We start from the raw sequence: 23,944 nt of genomic DNA on the forward strand, positions 1-23,944 counted from the left end.
GGGACCCCGTGGCAGTTCCCTCTATCTGTTTGTAGATTTTGTTCTTCCAAGAGAAATAACCAGAGTTGATGGCAAAGGAAAAGAGCTCTAAGATATCAGAAGGAAAAATGTTTTTTAAGAGTGTTAAGGTGTCAATTAGGGGAATATTTGTAAACAAAGAGATGATGTCAAAGCTGACCAATATATCTGTATTATTTAAAGTAAGATTTTCAATTAAGTTTTTAAAATGGGTGGAGTTTTTTACATAAGATGAGGTAAGACCAGTGAGGGGGGTCAAAGAGTTAGCTAGCTGCTTTGATAATTTGTAGCAAGGTGCATTGGTGGCATCTACTATAGGTCTTAGAGGAGAATTATGTTTGTGAATTTTGGGTAAACCGTATATCCAGGGTGGACGAGAACAAAATGGTTTGAGTTTTTTTGTAATGTCAGGAGGCCAGGATGAAACTTTTTTAAGTAGGTTTTTTAATTTTTTAACTTGAGTTTTTTTTCCAGTGGTATGTAGGTAGCGCGATCATGGAGAATAATATCCATTTTCCGATTATATTGTGAGGCGTTGAGAACAACAGTGGCATTACCCTTATCAGCTCTGGTGATGACAATACTTTTTTCTTTCCGTAATTTTTTGAGGGCAGAGAGTTGACTGGAAGATAAATTAACTTTAAGAGGTGAAGAATGGGAGAGAAGGTTAGCTATCAAAGTCTGAATGTTATTAGCTGTTTCTGGAGCTGAGTGACAGATTCTGCGTTCAATGTTTTAGACCAAAGTTCAGGATTGAGTATAGTGGAGAGCCCTGTCTGTAATGAGCAATTGGCAGCATTTGTCATAGCGAGGCTGGCGCGACTTTCAGTAATCTGCTCTCGTAATAGTGCCAGACTAGCACGATTGTATATCCGGAGGGTTTTATTAGATTTAAATTTGGTTTTAAGCCTAACACAGTTAGGAATAACTCGTGAGTCCCGACATCTTTTTAAAAAGGCCAGCCGATTTAATAACCTCGATAACTCTAACATGAATTCTTCACAGCACTTAAGCCTCAACACACGAAATAATAATAATACATTTGACTTTTCTAGGGTAGAAGATACTGGAGATTTAAAAATAAACAGAAAGTTCCTGGATACCCAAAACTTTTAAGTGTAGGATTTAAAGGCATTCCAGAAAATATTGATGCTGCTTGTGTATGGAGTGAGAATGGAAAAACTTATTTTTTTAAAGGTAAAAATATAGATAATGTAAATATATAGTAACAGTATTATAATATTGTTGGCAGCAATGTAAAATTACACTTAATGCATTATTATGTTTAAGCCAGTATACAGCAATTATAATGATAATATTAATTAACACTTTGTGTCCTATCGATGTAAATATACATTGATATGTATTATATTATTATTATTATTATTATTATTATTATTACCCCAAGACCTCATGGAGTCAATGACTCATCTGGGAGGTCCTTTTATCACACACACACACAGCTCATCATACCGTGCCTTGAACACATTCAAACTCCTTGCAGGCACCACACTCTCAGGCAAGGTATTCCAATCATTCACAACTCTGCACGAAAAAAAACCTGCCCCTCACTCCCCTACTCACACCCTCTTTATACAGTTTCCATGGATGACCTCTGGTTCTCCTCCGATCTCCCACTATTTTCTGTAGAACTTCTCCAGCATTGATCCTATAACAACCCCTTATCAACTTATAGGTCTCTATCATATCTCTCCTCTTCCTCCTGTCCACCAGAATCTGCAAATTACATCTTCTCAATCTTTCCTCATACTTGACATTCCAGAGGTCAGAAACTACCTTAGTCAATCGCCTTTGGACCCTTTCCAACATCTCTTCATCCCTCTGAAAACCAGGTGACCAAATCTGGGCACAATAGTCCATGTGTGACCTAATCAAAGCCTTATACAATGGAACAAGAATCTCCCTACTTCTACATGTCAGTGTCCTCTGCATCATTTCCAGAAGCCTTTGTGTTGTCTTCACAATTTTGGCTATGTGTCCCCTAAATTTCAGATCCTTATCCACTATCATCCCCAGATCTCTTATTTCTTTCATCTCCAACAATATATCCTCACCAAGCGACACACTGCTAAGGTGCCCAAGATTGCACATAGAATTACTTGGTTGTTGAGGAACACACTGACATCCAGAGATAAAGAGGTTATTATTCCCCTTTATAAAGCGTTGATACTACCACATTTGGATTACTGTGCTCAGGTCTGGTCAGCTGGATTCCTTGGAGATGAGGAAGCAGTGGAGAGGATTCATAGGCGAGTGGCCTGTGGAATGTTCTCTATGAGGATAGATTGAAGGTGTGTAGATTGCAAAAGTTGATTGATAGGAGAAAAAGGATGTGATATAAATATTTAAGTTGCTTAAAGGGTTTTTATAGGATTGATGCAGGGGAAATGTTCAGGCACTTGACTAGAGGGACCAGAACAACAGTTATCTTTGGAAGTTGAATAAAGGTTTGGTTAGTAGGGGTGTGAGTACTAGATTTTGCTTGGGGAGTAGTGAAAGAGTGGAACGGATTGCCAGAATCAGTTGAGTGCTTTGTCTATTAATGGGTTCAAAGAGAGGTATGATAGATTGTGTGGCTAGATTGGGTCACCTGTGATGAGTGTTCGGATATGGAGGTGCCTGTATAATAACAATAATAATAGTATGATCAGCCATGTCTGTGACAGTGGGACCTACCACAATGAGTCATTTGACTCCATAGAGGTCTGATGATGATAATAATAATAAACAAATGGTAGTCCAACCACAGTGTTTATTTACTATACAGTTACTGTTAGGTTTTATTTAACATATTTATTGCATAAATTCCATTTGTTCATATGTATCTAAGGTGACAAAAAATCATTGCTGTCCAATATGTGTATGTTGTATTACAAGGTATATGGTTATGTTTAATTATATTTAGTATTCAAATTTCTTCAGTTAATGCAGGAGAAACTTTCTTACAGGTGACAAGTACTGGAGATATGATCAGCCAGTAAATGATCAATACCCTCTACCTATTGAAAAATGGGAAGGTATTCCAAACAATATAGATGCTGCTTTTTCATGGGAAAATGGTCATACCGCTTTCTTCAAGGGAAGATATTATTATCTCTTCAATGATCGTACTTCTAAGGTATGTTTTACATATATGTGCTTCTTTAATTTTCCAACTAATCTATTATGAGAGCACTTGCAAGTGGAGAAACCCAAGTTTCATGAGGAGGACATTCCACTGCTTGTTTCTTATAAATCTGTCCATATTTAAAAAAAAAAGCCAAGATGAAACTTTTGCCATCTTAGGGTTTTTAAGTCATTTACTTAAGTAAATGACTCAAGTCATTTAGTTGAACTAGTCATCAGTCAATACAGAAGTTATAAATCCATATATACTGTTAGTAGTTAACATTTTTTTTCTTTTTATGTGAATCCCACCTACTAAATGTTGCAAACTTATTATACACAAGCACTGTAAATTGTGGAAATTAATCAAGATAATGTAGTCCACCAATAACTAGGAAGGTGGTGATTTCACATGGGTAGTGAATTAAATGATCCTTCAGGCCAATTGTTGAGGATAGAGCAATCTGGGGGATAGCCTAGTTTTTGGAGAAGACCTTTTACTTATACAGTGGTCTCAGAGGGAAATTCTTAAGAAAGCAGAAGAAGAAGAAAACTTTAAAGTAAGGATGCGATTCAGGGAAGTGGATGCTCCTTCTGTTGTCTTTTACAAAAAACAACTTTGGCCACTACAGAGAAGAAAGCCATCAAGGAAATCATGCTACAGGGAAACATCGTAAGCAACACTCAAGAAATTATGGAGGCTTTTACTGACCACTAAGAAGAAGACTTCTAGGATAAGCAAGCAGCGGTTGCTCTAGGTATGCGACATATACTAAGTTTGCTGACTGACCTTCAGTCAGCAAGCTTGGTATACGATCCACAACAGCTCTCTAACAGCAGGTGAAATCAAACTAGTGGATAAAGCAGTGCAGGCCAAGAAAAGGTCAAAGCCAGATGGCCTGGTAATGGAATTTTATAGAGTAGCATGAAACACCTTCTTATCCATGCTATTCGGGTTCTTTAATAATTTCTTCCAGAGAGGGGACATACCAGTGGACTTCACCAAGAATTATGCAATATTTCTTCCCAAGAAAGACAGAAATGATAGAATCAGGCAACTGGCATCCCAGTTCACTCAATAGCATAGGCTATAAGTTATTCACAAGAATAATTAATAAATGAATGAATGTCCATCTCTCAATATTTTTTACCAGCAACCAGAACCTATGGTATCCCAAGCTGGGAGGTGGGACCCAATCTCTTCCTGCTACAAGATATTATACAGTGTTCAAAGAATAAACAGTAACCGTTGACAGCACTCAACATAGACTTATAAAAGCATTTGATCGAGTCCGACATGAATTTCATTTCCACATTTTATATCTCCCAGGGTTTGGTAAAAGTTTTTGCTAGGAAATCAGGGGAATTTACTTTGAAGCCAAAACCAGTTTGATAGTAAACAGCTACATATCAGATCCTATGCCCCTTTGCAAAGGAGTATGGCAGGTTTGTTTTTCAAGTCCATTACTGTTCTCTTTGGTATTAGAACAGTTTCTGAGATGGGTGAACAATACCCATGATAAGAGGAACACCACTACCATCCACTATCCAAAGAGTGGAAAATCATTGCCTATGCAGATGATTTAATCTGTACCTTCAGAGATAATAGTTCTATGATCACTTTCTTTAACATACTCCATTGGTGAGGAGAAAGTATCAGACTTTAGGCCAATCCTAAGAAAATCAGATTATTAATCCTAATGACAGATCCTATAAATATCCTAGGAGTGCTCTTCCTGGAAGCTCAAATACTGACAACAGAAGACTTGACCAGCAAAATCACTTTACATGAGTGGGACATATCAGTCTTCTCTCCTTTTCAGCAAGAGCTGAAGTGAGATAGAGAATATCTTAAGAAGCACTTGACTAAATGGTTGATAAGATGAGTGGAGAAAATAATTTTCTTAATCATTCTAATGGTGTTAGTAAAGAAGCAATATATAATTCATGAGAAACTAAATCTGCCTTTTAAGCAATGGAGAAAATCCATTGCTTAAACCTAAAACTCCACCTCTTGCTCATGATGATTCCAAAAGAAATGCAGTTTTAGGTTTAAGCAATGGATCTTCTCCATTGCTTAAAAGGCAGATTTGGTTTCTTATGAGTTATATATTGCTTCTTTACTAACACCATTAGAATGATTAAGAAAATTATTTTCTCCACTCATCTTAGCAACCATTTAGTCAAGTGCTTCTTAAGATATTCTCTATCTCACTTCGGTATAAGTAACCACAAAGGGCCTTGTTCATAAATGATTCTTGAATACTATCAGACTACAAGTCATCTTATTAGACAAACATCATCACTCATAAAGTAATAAATCTGTTATCTCTAAAATACAAACAGTTGTACTCATAAATCTTCCAATTTCATAATCACCTAGCACTGAAGTTGGATGGATACAGAATTTTTTTTCAAGTAGCCACCCTTCCAGGCAAGACCTGGAAGGGTGGCTAAAGACTTCAGTTCTTTACAAGCATTATTAATAATCTTGAAAGATGTTGCTTTACCACTATTGCATCATATCAAAAAAGTAAAGATGGCAACCATGAAACTGAAAGTTTAACCAAATGTTGGCTGACTTTGAAATTTTAAATCTTGACACATGGCCTGAAGATGAAAAATAAAACTTACAATATGGCGAAGAAAATAATAGAAGAATGTGCACAATATTCCCCCTTGAAAATGTACAAATATTTCGATGAAGGAGATGCCTATTGTTTTGGCCCCTTTGTCAAATGCAGTTATAACTATACCATGCAGCACGGCTGAGTGTGAACGAGAATTGAGTGCTATGAACATTATAATTACAAAGTTATGCACAAAACGCTTAATGAAAAACGTTTCTGCTGAGATGTTCATCAAGCTTAATGGACCACCACTTTCCACATGGAATGCGCTTCCTTATGTCAAGTCATGGCTAGTGTATCACCACCTGCTGAAGATCGACAATCGCGATATGTAGCAGAGAAGAAAGATGAGAGCAGGGAAATTTGGAAACTATTTTGACAAGGTAGGCCTAAATGTTAATAGTGTATTATCTTTATTTTTAATTTTAATTAAAGTAACACCTAAATGATCATCAATGCAGGTTGTTGGATGATTAAAATTATTCCAATGAAAACAATGAAAGAATTACATAATGGCATGGTGTAATTCTGCATAACAATAATAATAATTTTTGTACAGTACTGTCTGGGTTCTGGAGTTAACCATGCGTTTAGGATAATCCTTTGTCCACTGTTATTTTTTGTTATTCTGCCAGATTATCCCACCCAGTTGGGCTGAGCCTTAACCACATGATCTCTCTCATCTCGTAGGGCATACTACAAGCCTTCTTCTTCTTCTCTCAGAACCACACTCACCACTCTGCCATATGGCCATCACAATAATAATAATAATAATGCTGCACTTCGTGCTCTGGATTTTTGTTTTCAAGAGTAGTTTCCTTTCCTTGGTACTATTTCTTTTAGGACTACCCCCTGGAAATAGTACATATCATTTGGACATTCTGCACAAGAAGATAGCTTAAAAACTGTTTTCTTTTCTACTTGTCCATAGGTGTGCAATCTATTTTTCACTGACAACTCTTTCAAATAGTGTCACCAACACATAATTATGAAGTATTCATTCTGGACAATTTATAATAGTTATCTTTGCTATAATTTCTATAAGCCATACTACAAAATACTAATAAAGATTATTGATTAACAAAATGAGCATTATTGTTATGCAGTATATAATTTTTACTCGGAACATTATCATAATGCAGCATTCAACATCAGCAACATTCAACAGCAGCCTTGGAACTGAGTTCCAAGGCTGCTGTTGAAAATTACCGGCCAATCAGCATAACAGGAATCATTATCAAGGTCTTAGAGAAAATAGTCAAGAGGAAAATACAAGATTGGATAGAAGAAAATGGGATACTGTATCGGGGACAGCATGGTTTTGTGAAGGGTAGGTCATGCCTCAGTAACTTGCTCACGTATTATAACACAGTGACGGCTGAACTGGATAAGGGTAATGGGTTTACAGTGATTCTACTGGACCTTGCTAAGGCCTTTGACAGGATACCACATGGAATTCTAATCAGTAAATTGCAGCATATGGGAATGGACATAGGGTTGGTGAGATGGATAGGAGGGTGGTTGACGGAGAGATATCAGAGAGTGGTTTACTCGGGAGTAGAGTCCACAAGACGGCCTGTGACTAGTGGTGTGCCACAAGGATCTGTTCTTGGACCACTGCTGTTTAATTTGTTCATAAATGATATAGGAAAGGATCTGAGAGGAACAGTTCATTTGTTTGCGGATGATGCGAAGTTGGGTAGGGCAATAGTGAATGCAGATGACGTCAAAATTTTGCAGGATGATTTGGATAGATTGGAGGTCTGGGCTAAGGAGAATGGATGTCAATTTAATGTGGCAAAATGTAAGGTTATGCATTTTGGGGTGAAAAGATTGGCAGCAGTTTACTGCATTGGTGGAACCGCGCTCCAGGAAATTGATGAGGCACGAGATTTAGGAGTGTTGGTGGATAAGGAATTGAAATTTAGGGGATACATTGCAAAAGTGGCCAAATCAGCTCATCAAATCACTTGGTTGCTGAAGAATACGTTGACAAGCAGAGACAAGCAGGTTATTGTTCCTCTGTATCGAGCCTTGATAAGACCCCATCTCGACTACTGTGCTCAGATTTGGTCACCTAGGTTTCTTCTTGATGGGGAGGAGGTGAAGAGGATCCAGAGGCGAGTGACCAAGATGATAGCAGGTCTGTGGAATGAACCGTATGAGAACAGGTTGAGGATTTGTGGGTTGCAAAAATTGGTTGATAGGCAGAGGAGGGGAGATATGATTGAGACATTCAAATTACTGAAGGGTTTCTATAAATTTAATTCAGAAGATATTTTTGAGAACAGGGCTGGTTGTGGGAGGACTAGGGGACATCCATGGAAACTGGGCAAAAGTGTGGTTAGTAAAGGTGTTAGAGCTGGGTTCTTTACTTTTAGAGTAGTGAATGAGTGGAATGCGCTCCCTGAGTCTGTGGTGGATGCTGTGACAGTGAATGAGTTTAAGGTGAGGTATGATAGATACTGTATGAATGTCGAATAGTTGTGATGAATATGATTTGGGGCCTCCCTCGATGAGTCTAATGACTCCCTGGAGTTGCCCGTAATAATAGTAATAATAATAATAATAATAAAAAATAATTTTTTTAAAAAAGTATTTCTGCAATAAAAATGTTTCATAATCTTACAGATAGATGAAGATTTCCCCCCTTATCCACGACCAACATCATTGTGGTGGCTTCATTATCGGTCATGTCCAATGGAGAAGGTAAATCCAAAGTAAATCCATTAATATTTAGAGAAGAATACATTAGGAATTCTACCCTACCTCTGGATGATAACACAGACAATATAGATGGCAGTAATGATGAACAGCAAATCACCATAATAGAGATCATCCTAGCCATTCACCTTGGCATCTGGCATATGTAGATGGTTGTGCAAGTGTCCCTTATGGAATACTTGTAATTATCTTTGCTGTTATTATTTGCCTGTGAGCTGAGATTTTGTAAACTGTGGCTTTCCTAACAGCAATAATGATAGACTGAAATTCATACTTTTTAGTGAGTTTTAAAGCAATTCTATGCATAGGAGAAAACAAATATTGGCATGTATTGTAAAGATTAACATAGACATTTTAGAGTGATGCTGGCCAGCAATGAATTCCATAAAAAAAAAAAAAAAAAAAAAAGAGCTTGCCTGTGTACAAATGAAACTAAATAATTCATGTATAGATGTTGCACCTTATACATGAAATGCTACTAAAATTCACACAACAAAGAACACCTTTTGTGTATTATTTTTCCTTTCTTTGTTGATTTATTATTCTATAATACATTAAAAATAATCTGGCTACAAATTATATTACAACTGTAATTGAAACTAGAATCATTAATACTGTTTAACTGTAATCTAGATTCATAATGTTTTTTTCAGCACTAGTTTTGAAAAAAAAAACTTTTTTTTTTTTTTATGACCATGTGAGAATTCTGTTTAGTTCAAATTTATGTTCTCAAGTCACTTTGTAAATGAAGTAAGAAAATGCAACCTCCCTTAACACTTGAAAAACTTCATGCTCTTACGATATGGGAATGCATTATCAATGCAAAAATTTAGTTTAGATACTACTAGTTCAAGTTTAATAAAATTTTCAAGTTTTATTAGCAAACCATACAAAATTTATAATATTAACCCGCAACTATGAAATGTGATGTACACATTTCATAAAATGATTAAAATAGCAGCAGAAATTAAATATGTATATGATGCAATATTTACTGAGCTACAAAGTTGCAGATCTGTATTGTGTAGGAGAATGAAGCGAGAGGCTATCGGGCTACAGATGACAGATCTTAGCTTTTTTTTCTTTTTGTTGTAGCAAGTATTTTCTTGGGAAAAAACGATACATCATACATAACAAGAAATTGTAGTTTTCATCCTTATTTTACCAAACATTTGCATATGAAATATCTTTTCAATTAGGCTACTTTCTAGTTGAAAGTACTCCCACCTTCTGTAAAATTAAAAATATCTACTGGTATCTATATGATCCTTTTATAAGTTTGTATGTGTCTATCATATTATACTTCTTTTTTCCCTTTTTGGTAGTGTTTGTAGTTCACAAATTTTCCATCTCTCCTCTTAATGTACATTCCACAGTCCCAATATCTGAGTTGTATTTGCAATCATCTTTATATGGTGAATTAGCCAGTCTTTGACCTCCCTAGAGGTGTCACGTAATAATACTAATAAAATCCTGGAAACTTGGATTTTTCAGTAACTATGATTAGATAACAGATAAGATTAGCTGCCTTATTAGAGCATTAATTAGGTTTCAAATATGCAAAGTTACTTGGCTGTGAGAGACATACCTCACACACACAGTGGGAAATGATAACAATATGGAATTACCAGGCTGGTAAGTATGACAATCTTAGGAGATTGCTTGGATCAGTGCCATGGCATGTAAAACTGCAAAGGCTGGATGGTGATAGTGCATGAGAAGTGGTAAAACAAGTGAGGGAGTAATGGCTGACTGCGTATCTAGAGTCAGGAGAGTAAATCAAGTGGGAGTTATATGGATGAATAACCAGTGGCAGCCAGTGAAAATTTTAAGTGGGGGGTGCTGCATATACAACAACAACAAAAAAAAAAAACTTATTTTTCCTAATCAGTAACAAATTATGAATAAATAAATTTACATATTAAAAAATTGCTTTATTAAAAATATTTCATCCTCACCACGAACAAACACCAATACTAAAAGTTTTGTATCAATAGTAATGACAAGCGCAAACGATATCAGCATTAGATAGCAGTGCATTTGCTTCGTGTAACGATAATTGAAAAAATATTATTCTTTTCATATTTTCAACAGTGACACTCATCATAAATCAGCCTTGTGTCTATAATAAATAAATAATTATATGTTATTTTAACAAAATAAAATAAAATTTACAAAAAATAGTTCACCATGCATGTGCACCAATAATAAACGTTTCATATCTTACAGAAATATGGCACGTAAACATACTAAAAATACACGGCCGTTTGAGCAGTTACAGTTGGGAATGATGTAACCGTGCAATGACAAGCGCTAACTATCGGCATTAGATCGCAGTGCATTTGTTTCATAATCTAAAGCGTTAATCAAACAATTCCAATTATTAACTATTCAAACAATGTCAAAACATAAGCTGTAACCTTTAACATGTTGTATTGCATTTATATAATGTTGTAAGCATAGTTATTATTTATAAACACAAACAAATTTTAATTTTTTTCATATTTTCCTTGGGGGTGCTGCAGTGTAGCAGTGCTTATGTATGGGCCACCACTGTGAATAACACAATTGTGGAGGGAATTTAAGGAAAAAAGGTGACCTGCAGGCACACGAACAGTACAAAACACAGGCAAGAGGGGGGTAACTAGTGTGGTAAGAAAATCAAAAGCAAGTTAGCAGGAGAATCCCAAACAGTTCTTTCAATATGCTGCAAATAAAAGAAAAAATGTATACATCAGAATGATTTTAAGGAATGCCGATGATAGGAAGGTAACTGAATCAGTCGAAGCAGTAGAATTACTAAAGTGAGCACTTTGCAAGAGTATGTCATCTCAGTGGTGATATTGCAGGAATGAGGGAACTGATGGCTTATACAGGAACTGAGGTGAATGAAATGGAGATGAATAGCATATTACAGAACCTTAATGTGAATACGTCTGTGGGATTGGATGGTATACCAGCTTGACTCTTATGTGAAGCAGCAAAGGAATTGTCAGTGCCCTTGACCATGTTGTTTAATCTAAGTCTCAGCTCTGAGTTAGTCCCAAGGGGATGGAAAGAGAGGAAAATAGTTCCGTTGCATAAAGGAGGCTCCTAAACTGCTTTCAAATTACCAAACCAATCATAAAATTATATATTTAGATTAATCTTTTATCCAAGTGTAAGCAAACAAAGTTTGCCCTGAAGTATCTTCAGAACTGGGGCAATTTGTGGTATAGGTGAACAAACTTCCCATCACTTACCTTAGTATCCCATAATGCAAAGTGCATCTCCTTGCAGACATGTATAATGCTATGCATTATGGGAAGGGTCACTACCCAGACCGGTTTCGACCTTTATTGAGGTTTCTTCAGTGTGAGCCAGACCCAGAGGTGATACCGAGGTCCTTGGTATCACCTCTGGGTCTAGCTCTCATTGAAGAGACCAATGCATTAAACTAAACATATGATTTACAGTCTAACGAAGTGAAAAAACTTCCAAATAATAACCAATCAGCATATCAGGAATCATTTTCAAAGTATCGGAGAAGTTGTCAAGAGCAAAATATAGGATTGGATAGATGGAAATGGGATACTTCCTGGGGACAGCATGGTTTTGTGAAGGGTAGGCTTTTTTGTGAAAAGCCAGCCTGATTGGCTGAGTGGTTAGCGTATCTGCTATCTAGCCAAAAGGCTCTGGGTTTGAATCCCGCCATGGTCATAGATGTTTGTGATTGTCTGTGGAAATACTAGTGGTGGGTAGTAGATAGCATTGGTGTAGAGTAGATGCCTTCCCTCGATGAGTCTTTGAACTCCCTAGAGGTGTCACGTAATAATACTAATAATAACAATAATAGATCATGCCTCAGTAACTTGCTCAGGTTTATAATACGGTGACAGCTGAACTGGATAAAGGTAATGGGTTTACAGTGATACAGCTTGACTTTGCAAAGGCCTTTGACAGAATACCACATGGAATTCTAATCGGTAAGCTGCAGCATATGGGGATGGTTTGGGGTTGGTGAGATGGATAGGAGGGTAGTTGATGGAGAGATATCAGAGAGTAGTTTATTCAGGAGGAGTGTAAAAGAAGGTCTGTGACTAATGGTGTGCTACAGGATTCTGTTTTTGAACCACTGCTATTTAATTTGTTCATTAATGATATAGGAAAGGATCTGAGGAACTGTTTAATTATTTGCCGATGATACAAAGTTGGGTAGAGCAATAGTAAATACACATGACATCAAAATTTTGCAGGATGATTTGGATAGAATGGTAGACTGCGCTACCATTCTATCCAAATGGATGTCAGTTTAATGTGGCCAAGTGCAAGGTTATCCATTTTGGAGTGAAAAGATTATCAGCAATATACTACAATTGTGGAACTGTACTCCAGGAATTTGACAAGCCAGATACTTTGGAGGCATTGGTAAATAGGGAGTTGAAGTTTAGGGGGCACGTAGCAAAATTGGCTAAATCAACTCATCAGATCACTTAGTTACTGAAGAATACTTTGATGAGCAGAGGCAAGCAGGTTATTGTTCCTCTTTATTGGGCTTTGATAAGACCCTATCTTGACTACTCTGCACAGATCTGGGTGCTGGGGTTTCTTGGTGATGAGGTGCAGGTAGAGAAGATCCAGAAGTGAGTGACCAAGATGGTAGCTGTTCTATGGAATGAACATTACAAGAACAGGTTGAAGATTTGTGGGTTACAGAAACTGGTTGATAGGCAGAAAAGGGGGGAGACATTACAAATTACCGAGGGGTTTTTAGAAGATTCATTCAGACGTAATTTTTCAGAACAGGTGTGATGGTGGTGGGAGAACAAGGGGCCATCCATGGAAACTTGTATTTTTTAGTTTTTTTTACTTGGAGAGTGATGAATGAGTGGAATAAGCTGCCAGAATCTGTTGTGGGTGCAATGACTGTGAATGAGATCAAAGCAAAGTATGATAGATACTGTGCGAATGCTGAATAGTTCTAGACATAATGTTTAGGGCCCTCCAATGGGTATAAGGACTCTTTGGAGTTGCTCATAATAATAATAGTAATAATAATGGCCATATGACTTCTGAAAACTTCAACTTCCTATCTACTAAAACTCCAAGATCCCTACCCTGGTCAGTTTGTTACAGCATAATCCTGGCAATATAATACAGCCACTAGATATTTCAACATACAAAAGCACACAACTTTACTAACATTGAACTGACATTCATTTCCTAATGCCTGCAATTCCAGTCTATTCAAACCATTCTGCAAGTACTGCATGCTAGTTGCATTCCTGATTACCCTGTCTATCTTGGCGTCATCAACAAATAGTTGTAAGTTTCCTGTCAAATACCTTTCTAAACATCACTAATGTAAAGAGTAATTAACAACAAACCAAGGATCCCTGTGGCATATCAGTGGTTATCTTAAATTTTGCAAACTCCCATTGACCATCCACCACTTTTTGATATCAGTTATCCTCTTCACCAAACTAAGAGTTTGAAATCTACTCCCATATCTTGCAAACTTATGCAACAGCATTTCATGTTGTATTTTGTCAAAAGTATCATGATGTATCCATTCCTGTTGTGTAATTCAACTTTATTATAAAATGAGACGAAGTATAGATTCTTTGTCAACTCATTTATGCAGGCTCTTACCAACTTTTCCAAAATCTTCACCACTAAAGAGATACTGATAAATCAATAGTTAGACATGTACCTGTGGAGTGGAAATAGCAGTAACCAAAAGATTCCACTCTGAGGGATTCTTCCATGTGCTGAGAATCAAATTATCCAAGCAGGTCAAAGGCATAGCTAGTTCAGCTGAGCCTTTTCATATTGTATCCATGATGATATTCCATCAGCTCTACTGGTGAATTCTTATTCAGATTATGTGACAGCTCAGATACTTGTTTCACATAAAACTGAGTTTCTTCATTGAGTGTAGAAGCAACAATGAGCACCATGTCCTATACACTAGGTTTTTAATTTTTTTAAAAAAGGCACTCATTAGTTGAACACTCTCTTCTGTATCTGTTGCCCATACCATCTTCATTCATGTTAAGTTATTCTTTCACATTTATTTTTCTTTCCATATATATATATATATTTTTTTTTTTTTTGTTGTTGTTGTAAGCATAATAATCTTGTGTATACAGGATTAACTAGTTTTTGGTTCTCTGCAGTCAGACAGAGAGGTTACATGCTCATACTCTTGTTGAGATATGTTACATCGAAATATCAGTTATAAGGTGAATTACATTTTATTTCTTTTAATATTATTTTAAGCCATTAACAGTTATTTTGACATGATACTGCATGAACATAAAATCTGACATGTGGAAGAACATAACAGTTGCTATAGGACAATATTATCTATTTACATGAGAGTGACAGCTGATTAATATTTGCACTGTTAAGCACAAAAAATCTTTCTTAGATAGATAGATTTTTTTTTTTATTGTAAACATAACAATCTTATGTACAGGATTAACTGATTTTTGGTTCTCTGCAGTCAGGCAGAGAGGTTACATGCTTATACTCTTGTTCAGGTATATTACATAGAAATATCAGTTATAAGGTGAATTACAATTTTTTTTTTTAAGCCATTAACAGCTAATTTGACATGATACTGTATAAGAACATAAAATCTGACATATTGCTGGCCTGGTTGGCTGAGTGGATAGTGTATCTGCTCTCCATATACTAAAGGCTGTGGGTTCGAATCCTGCTGTGGGAATGGATGTTTGTGATTGTCTGTTTAAAATACTGGTAGTGGTCGGCGGTATATTAGTGATGGCATTGGTGTTGTTGTGGTCAGCTGGTGATTGAATGGTGGAGATGGAGTTGTAGAGTAGGTGCCCTCCCTCGATGAGTCCTTGGACTCCCTGGGGGTATCAAATAATAATAATAATAAAAAAGATATATGTGGAAGAACATAACAGTTGCTATAGGACAATATTATATATTTACATTTACATATTTACATGTAAAAAATGTAAATATATATAGATAGATAGATAGATAATACACACATATACAGTTATCTGGTGGTTACGTCACAGAATATACAGTTATAGAGCTGCTTTTACATTACTCTCTCTCTCTCTCTCTCTCCAATAACTCTTATAACTCCATAGAAGACCAGAATAATAATAGCACTGAATTAGGAGTCAATTGATAACCTATTCAATGGTTAGTTAAATGAAGGCTTGATTAAAGATACCAAGAAATTATATACTTTGGTTTAATCCTTTATCCAAGTGTAAGCAAGTATTTCAGGTGCAAACTTTGCACCTGAAATATAATCTATGCGAGCCCTAGACTATCCTCAGGATCAAGATCAGGACTTGCCCTAGTCCTGATTACATTTCAGGCACAAACTTTGTTTGCTTACACTTGGATAAAGGATTAAACCAAGTCTATACTTTCTTGGTATCTTAAATTTATAGTATCACCAAGTGGAAAAGCTTCCAACAACTATCTCTAATCCAGAGTACTTTAATAACAAGGTGTAACACCTTTGGCAACTCGTATATGAAAATATGACTTCTGCATTACTTCAACCTTAGTATCACATCTGGGTCTGGCTTCCACTGACAAGACATCAATAAATGTCTTTTGACTCCATGGAGGCCTGAATAATAATAATAATAATAATAATAATAATAATAATAATAATGTTGAAACCGTTCTGGGTAGTGGCCCTTCCCATAATGCATAGCATTATACATACCTGTAAGGATATGTGCTTTGCATTATGGGATACTAAGGCAAGTGATGTGAAGTCATTAGCTTCTACATATGCAAGTTGCCCTAGTCCTGATTAGATTTAGGGTGCAAATTTTGTTTTCTTACACTTGAATAAAGGATTAAATCAAGTATATAATTCTTGGTATCTTTAATTTATAGTATAATCAAGCGGAAAAACTTCCAAATGAAGGCTTGGTTATTTGAAGATCAGTTAACTGACTTTCTTTCCACACACACAGTGTGAAAAGGGAAAGAAAGCTTGAATATGGCTTCATCTTTGTCACAGCAATATATATTTAAGCAAAACAGAATAGTCATTTCTAGGTTGTAACTCTGTTTTTTTTTTTTTTGAAGTTCATATACTAGATCCTCCCCATTTTAAAACACTACCATGAAAGACAGACATACACATTCTCAATCACACAGTTTCAATATGATACACTAAAAGGAACAACAACAATCACTATAATGAATTATTAATATATTTAGAATTTTCAGTAGTACATATTTTGTTTCATTCTGTGTAAACTTTTGCTTACACAGAGTGAAATATGACAGTCTTAGAAAGTGACAGAATAGTACCAATAGCATCAAAATTGTAAGAGAAAAATGTTATCCACGTAACAGGCACCTGAGGAAAGCAATACTGGACTCATACCCAGAGTTTGTAGGAAAGGTCAGATGGAAGTTAAATGTATGAATAGTGTCATTAGAGAGGAACAGCAAAAATGTTGTGTATAGAATATTTCGGAAAATGTGATAAGCAAGTTCATGAACATACAAAGCACATGCGAGAAGACTGACCAGTACGGTAAAACAGACAAAATAAAATTATGAAAAGCTAAAGGAGAGTTCTGTTATTAGCTAAATGAAAAGAATAATTATTATGGAAGAAAATTTAATTAAATGCCACTGATCAGAAGATGAAAGGGGGGGAAAAAAGCACTTTTTTTCAGTCATAAGCATCGATGTGAAATTGCAAGTCATTCTCTGAAGTAGTTTGTTTTATACACGTGTCAGAAGCACTGTTGTCCGATCCCTTGAAATGGATAAAATTGAGTATCGTGCTGTTATAAAATTCTTTGTAAAAGAAGGTTTAACACCAAAAGAAATTCATTCTAAGTTCTTAAAAGTTTTGGGCACTCTTCTCCTTCGTTTTCGACAATTAAGAAATCGGCTGCCGAGTTTAAACGTGGCCGTACCAGCTTTGAAGATGATCCACGTGAAGGACGTCCTAAAAGTGTAACGACACCAGAAATCATTAATCAAGTGCATGATATGGTATTGGAGGAACGGCAAGTCAAAGTGCGTGAAATTGCTGAGACTATAGGTATTGCAAAAGAACGTGTAGGATATATTTTGCGTGAAGAATTGCAAACAGAATTCTTTTTCAAGAATTTGCATTCATGAAAAAGCTTTGCGCAAGATGGGTGACAAGCTGGGTCACAGCAGATCAAAAACGCACTCACCTGAAAATCTCTGAACAGTGCTTGGAGAGTTTTAACAAGAATAAAACTGGGCAGTGATCCCACCCATAATGTATTGCAGAATACATCTCTTAGTGAGATGTGCTTTACATTATGGAAAATACTGAGAATAGTGATCAGAGCTTTACCCACCTTTACAATGAGTTGCCCTAGTGTTACACCACCTTTAGACTTGAACTACGTTCAGGCGCAAACTTAACTGTTTGCTTACTTGGGATTAGGAGTAAAATAACCAAGTTTATAAATTACTTGGTAACCCTAATACATTATTCCCAAGGTAAATAAAGCTTATTTAAGAATAAAACTGATTTTGTGCGTCGATTTATTACTATGGATGAGACTTGGATTCACCATAACACGTCAGAAGTCAAAACAGTGGACATAAGCTGGTTATTCAGCCCAAAAGAAGAAAAGTCGGTTATTCAGTCAAAGATGACAAAGTTCGGTTCATTAAGTAGGAAACGTCATGGCATTGGTGTTTTGGGATGCTAAAGGCATTATCATTATTATCATTTTGTTTATTAATTATCTTGAAAAGGGTAAAACAATAACCGGGGAATATTATTCCGATCTTTTAACCAAATTGGAAGAAACAATTCGTGAGAAAAGGCCCAGTTTGCAGAAGAAAAAAAATCATCTTTCATCAGGACAACAGCTGCTTTGGCAATGGGAAAATTAAGTGATCTGCATTTTGAATTTTGAAACATCCACACTATTCCCCAGATTTGGCTCCATCTGACTTCTATCTCTTCCCAAAACTAAAATTCTTCCTCGCTGGTCAGCGTTTTTCTTCGAATCAAGAGATGATTGCAGCTGTTGAAAGGTATTTTGCAGATCTTACTGAGAACCACTACAGGACGGGATAATTGCGTTGCAGCATCGCTGGAATAAATGTATCAGTCTTAAGGGAGATTATGTTGAAAAATAAAAATAATTTTGAAATTATAAATGCGTTTTTTCATTGTTAGGCCCAGAATCTTTCAGACCACCCTCGTAGTGTGGGTCTATGATCCTATGATCGATTTTCTTGAGATTAGGGGACGAAAAACCCGAGTTTCCGTGAGAAAAAACCCGCTTGCCCATGCCAGAGGTCAATTAACGCGGGAACCAGACGAAAAAAGCTTACAGAAAATTCCTCTAGTCGCCGACTAGGTTTGAAAACAAGTTTACCTTCATGCGATCAAGCACTGTTGTGTGCAAACGCTACATTCACTGAGCTAAACAGGCTCTCATTTCACACGTTAATTTATATGGGATAATAAAAAATACAAACTTAAAAATTGTATTATCATTATCTCATTTTTATTTCAGTTATTGAGATGCAAACTATATATCAAAAAATTTACTTTATTCCTAATAAAATTTTAATCTCGGAATCTGCTTGCGTTAATGATTCGATCGCTTCTCTGATGTTATTCTGTACGTTCAACTAGTGCCTGCAGATTACCCTTTCTTTTAGATATCCGCATCCCGAAACACAATGCAGCCCTCGAAGATCGATTAACTAGGAATCTGCTGAAAAAAAGGACTTCGAAAAGTTATTGTAATCAGTATCTAGAATCTTACCGGTAATGGTGTTTCTTCTACAGCTTCATGTAGTTACCACGAGGCTACCAGGACCTTTGAATTCGCAAGCCTGATATAATTGTAAGCTGTTTTTCTAGCCACCTAAAATTATGGTAGTGTTACAAAGTCGAGGTCCATAATTTTACGTGTATATTCCATTTATTTGTCTGTTAATTAAGTTACTATTAATAAACCAGTTCTGACAGATGCTGATTACTCTATTAATTTCTCGATGAGGTCTATCTATTGTATACGGGACATCATATTAGCTCACTTCTTTGTATGCTCCAGGGTAATTCATAGTTTCTATTTTTGGCCTTTATCGACAGGGAAGATCGGACCTTGAGGAACGGACAGAAGGTGATTCTAATTTTGTTTTGATTGTGTATTCTTGGCAGAGAGATATATGTCCATTATACAACGTCATTGTATAATGATCAAGAGGCTGTATCTCTATAGAGTAGAGAAAATTATCATTGCGACATTTGCGGCTGCGTTCGAGAGACATGGATTCAAATCCCGTCAAGGATGCATGGATATTTTTATAACAACTTCTCAACTGAAGGTGGGTTAGCTCATTTACAGAGCAGCAAGGATTTTTTCTTACGGATACTCTAGTTTTACAACTCGCAGTGCTTGCAAACCGACCATTTACAAATGCAGTTTACAGACAAAACCCTAACCTCATAAGGAAATAATTCTAGGTAGTTTCGGTCAAGAGGCAAGGTGTTTTTGTTCAAAAATAGGAAAATTTTTTAATGAAATGTGTATATTATTTGAAAGAAAAATTGCTATAGTTGACTCGGTTAAGTAGCGTTAAGATTCAAAAGTATTTATTTGGATGTGTGTGTGTGTGTGTGTGTGTGTGTGTGTGTGTGTGTGTGTGTGTGTGTGTGTGTGTGTGTGTGTGTTCGTTTTTTTCGCTGCGTTGGAGATTAACAAACTCGAATATAAAAATGACGTTTTTCCTGGGTAAAAACCCTGAAAAATGATGTTTATCAGTGAGTACAGACGTGTTTACCAGCGCTCCTTGCAGTTTTACAGCAGTGAAGTTAAGTTTTGTTTTTAATACTTAATTCAGAGCTACTTTCAACGTTAAAATTAAATAGTGATTATTTGATGCGTCAACAGCGTGCTCGATCATCAGAGCAGGTAAGACTTTTTATTTTCACCTTCAAAAACATTTTCCAGGTTCTCTCCTGTTCCCCGCCCAGTACAACACTCGGTGGTTGAAGGGACAAGGCAGGTCCTTACCCCACTTCAAGTCTAGATTATGGATTCACCATACGAAGATCTCTCCTTCAAAGAACTTCTAGCTATCTTTCGGCAAATTGGTAACATCTTAGACACAAAATGGCCAGGAAAGGTAGAAGTTCACCAGATTATAGAGGTCGAGAAAGAAGACCCTCAAACCTCCGAACTTTCTCCTCGCCCTACACATGACAGCGTCATTTCCTCCGCTACAACTGACACAGACTCTAATGATTATCAGGAAGTCAGCAGAAAGAAGAGAAAGAAAGAGTCTCTTGCTGCAGAACATGAATTTGCCTCTCAAATGGACACATCAGCACAATCTAGTGCAAGCACTGAGACAAATATACCGATACAGCCCAAAGAGAGGATCCCACCAGTAGTCCTGCGATCTAAGGAAAAATGGTCGTTGCTTGCAGAGACGATGAAGAAAAGTAACATCAAGTTCTCGTCAGCCAAAAACACAGATGATGGAGTACGCATACAGCCTGAAGGAACAACGGACTACCGCCAGCTCACCAGACTTATGGACGATCATAAATTTCCATACCATACTTACCAACTTAAGAGTGAAAAGAACCTCAAGGTAGTGATCAGAGGATTGGTAGAAAACATAACAACAGAAGAAATAGCTACTGTCCTCAGATTACAAGGCTTGGAGCCGATCAAGATTTCGCGAATGTATCGAGCAGACAAGCGCCCCATGCCTCTGGTCTTAGTAGAAATAAGTAAAGACCAGAGAGAAATTTATGATCTTAAAATAGTCTGCAACTTGGTCATCAAGACAGAGCCACTACGAAGAAAGGCATCGGCTGGTCAATGCCATCGCTGCCAAAAATTTGGGCATGCGCAAATGTTATGCAGAGCAGACTACAAGTGTGTGAAGTGCGGTGGCAACCATCCCTCGCACAATTGCGTCAAGCCAAAGACCACACCTGCTAAATGTGCAAACTGCAGTGGCCCACATCCTGCAAACTATAAGGGTTGCTCTTTCCACCCATCCAACCTTCAAAAGCCTAGACAGGAATTAACCCAGCCCACTCAGAAAAATATTGTGAGATCTGTGCCTGAATTCCAAGCGCGAAAAGTTACACCAGATGAATCCAATGCTTCTGTGGTTTCCTCGAGTAACACTAAGGTACTCCCTGTAACTAACAGTTCAAATTCTTCAGCAATACTCGCTGCCTCACTTGGGGAGATGCTAATTGCCTTCAGCAAAACAAATCCAAGCCAGGCCGACACCAACAAATTCCTTAGGAATACTCAAGTCATCTTCTCCATGATTAATGACTAATCTGGCTTTAACATCAAATTCTATGCAGATAATATTCTGGAACGCAAACGGTCTCAACAGCAAAATTTTGGAATTACAGGAGCTTACAGATCATTTACAAATTGATATTCTCCTCATTAACGAAACACACCTACGTCCCTGCGATAATCCCAAACTCAGAAACTACTCTTTACTTAGAAATGACAGACTTAATGCCAGAGGTGGAGGCACTGCCATCTTTGTCAGAAGAAACATTCGCTATAATGAGACTAAGAAGATGAATACATCTAACCTCGAGGAGACAGGCATAGAAATTCTTACCAACAATGCAGGCAGCTTAAAAATTTATTCTGTATACAACCCCCCTGGCAAACCTCTACTCCCCTCTGATCTCTCTCAGCTACTAGATACAAATGAAGCAGTAATTGTAGCAGGAGACCTCAATTCCAAGCATCCTTTATGGAACAGCAAAAGCTTTAACAACAATGGAATGATCCTCTACAACTTTGCCTTGAAGAGAAATATCGTTATTGCAGGCCCGATTGAGCCAACACACTACGGAGCGATCGGTAGACCTGATGTTTTAGATATTGCTATTTTTAACAATATTTCTCATCATTTCCGACTTCAAGTGATTGACGAGCTAAGCTCAGATCACAATCCAGTACTCTTAAGTTTAGGGGAGGAACCTGAGCTTATTCCCAGCCATTCCCACACAAACTTTGCAAAATTCAAGACTAAAATGAACACTATCATAGACTCAGTACCGACTATTTCCACCCGTGAAGAAATTGACGCGGCAGACAACAATCTTGAATGTAAAATACAGGCTGGCTTATCCGCAGCTTGCTCTACTTCTACCCCAGCTCAAGTTAACTTACTTCCTGCAGAAATCCTTGCTCTGATAAGGAACAAAAATAGGCTCAGATGCCGTTATCACAACACGCTATCTCCGCAAGACCGTCGAGAACTAAACAGAGCGTCCAACCTAGTCCGTTACGCTTTAAAAGATCACAGAAACCAGCAATGGGAAAGAAAACTCTGTTCTCTCAAAACTGAAGATAATAACTGATAACTGATGTGGCATGATGGATATCAGTCCCAAGGACTCCAATCCCTTTGTCTCTATGAAATAGTCTTGCATTAAAGATTAGCGAGCACTTGGCTCACCCTATTTAGAGCTGTATGGAGGAACCTGAACCGATAAGGAGAGCTGTTTTCGGGCGCTTATGTTTCCACCTGTCGTGTTCGTCATAGTTAGAAGATTCTCGAATGAGTTGATTTGGATGAACAGCTGCTTTGGCAAAATAAGCAGCAGCACTGTTATGGAGGAACGTGGGAATATCTGGAATATCGGCATCACGGTGCAAGAGAGCATTTCTGACAAACCACGGAGCGTTAAAAATCATACGGAGGCACTTGTTTTGAATAACTTGTAGCTTGTTGATGTTGGTGGGGGAAGTGTGACCCCAGGCTGGAGATCCGTAAGTTAACGATGGTCTGATAATTGTTTTATAGATCCGTAGTTTGTTTTCAGTGCTAACTTGACTTCTTCTATTGAGGAGAGAATAGAGTTGTACAATTGCAGAGTTTGCCCTTTTGCATGCATAAACTATGTGGGAGTTAAAGTTTAAACGGTTATCAAGCTGAATGCCTAGATATTTGGTAGTAGATCTCCATGGGATGGCTGTGTTAAAAAGTTTAACTTCTCCAGAGTGAGATGCTTGTCTTCTTGTGAAGAGAATGGCAGTGCTTTTATCGGCATTTACAGATATTCTCCATTTTCTGAACCAGTCCTCCAATTTTCTTGCTGCAGTTTGTAATCGCTGAGTAGCTATATTAGGCCTGAGAGATCTGCTAAGAATTGCCATATCATCCGCATAACTAGCTATAGTGGTTAGTGATGTGCTAGGAACATCAGAAACAAAGATGTTAAAAAGCAGCGGTGAGAGCAGCGAGCCTTGAGGGACACCAGCAGTGATTTTTTTCATTGAGGATCGAATTCCGCGCAACTTGACCTGGATTTTACGGTCCTGTAGAAAGGAGTTAATAATTTTGGTAAGGTAAAGAGGGATGTTGGCTGTAATTAATTTATAGATGAGACCTTTGTGCCACACCTTATCAAATGCTTTTGCAACATCTAA

The 23,944-nt window shown here is 37.1% G+C and overlaps 1 protein-coding gene across 1 annotated transcript in view; it reads left to right on the top strand.

The window, feature by feature from the left end:
• LOC150093358 (stromelysin-3-like) overlaps nucleotides 1-9,383 on the top strand; it is a 66,361-nt gene extending 56,978 nt beyond the window's left edge. Inside the window, exons 9-11 of the mRNA XM_090413930.1 lie at nucleotides 1,074-1,215; nucleotides 2,988-3,157; nucleotides 8,406-9,383. Of these exons, the coding sequence (XP_090270056.1) occupies nucleotides 1,074-1,215; nucleotides 2,988-3,157; nucleotides 8,406-8,498 (405 nt within the window). The 3' untranslated portion in view covers nucleotides 8,499-9,383. The remainder of the gene's footprint in view (nucleotides 1-1,073; nucleotides 1,216-2,987; nucleotides 3,158-8,405) is intronic.
• Nucleotides 9,384-23,944: the final 14,561 nt, after the last annotated feature.

This window comes from Typopeltis vanoorti, chromosome 24, assembly GCF_054136105.1.
Source record: "Typopeltis vanoorti isolate ZY-2024b chromosome 24, IOZ_Tvanoo_1.0, whole genome shotgun sequence".
Classification (NCBI taxonomy): Eukaryota; Metazoa; Arthropoda; class Arachnida; order Uropygi; family Thelyphonidae; genus Typopeltis; species Typopeltis vanoorti.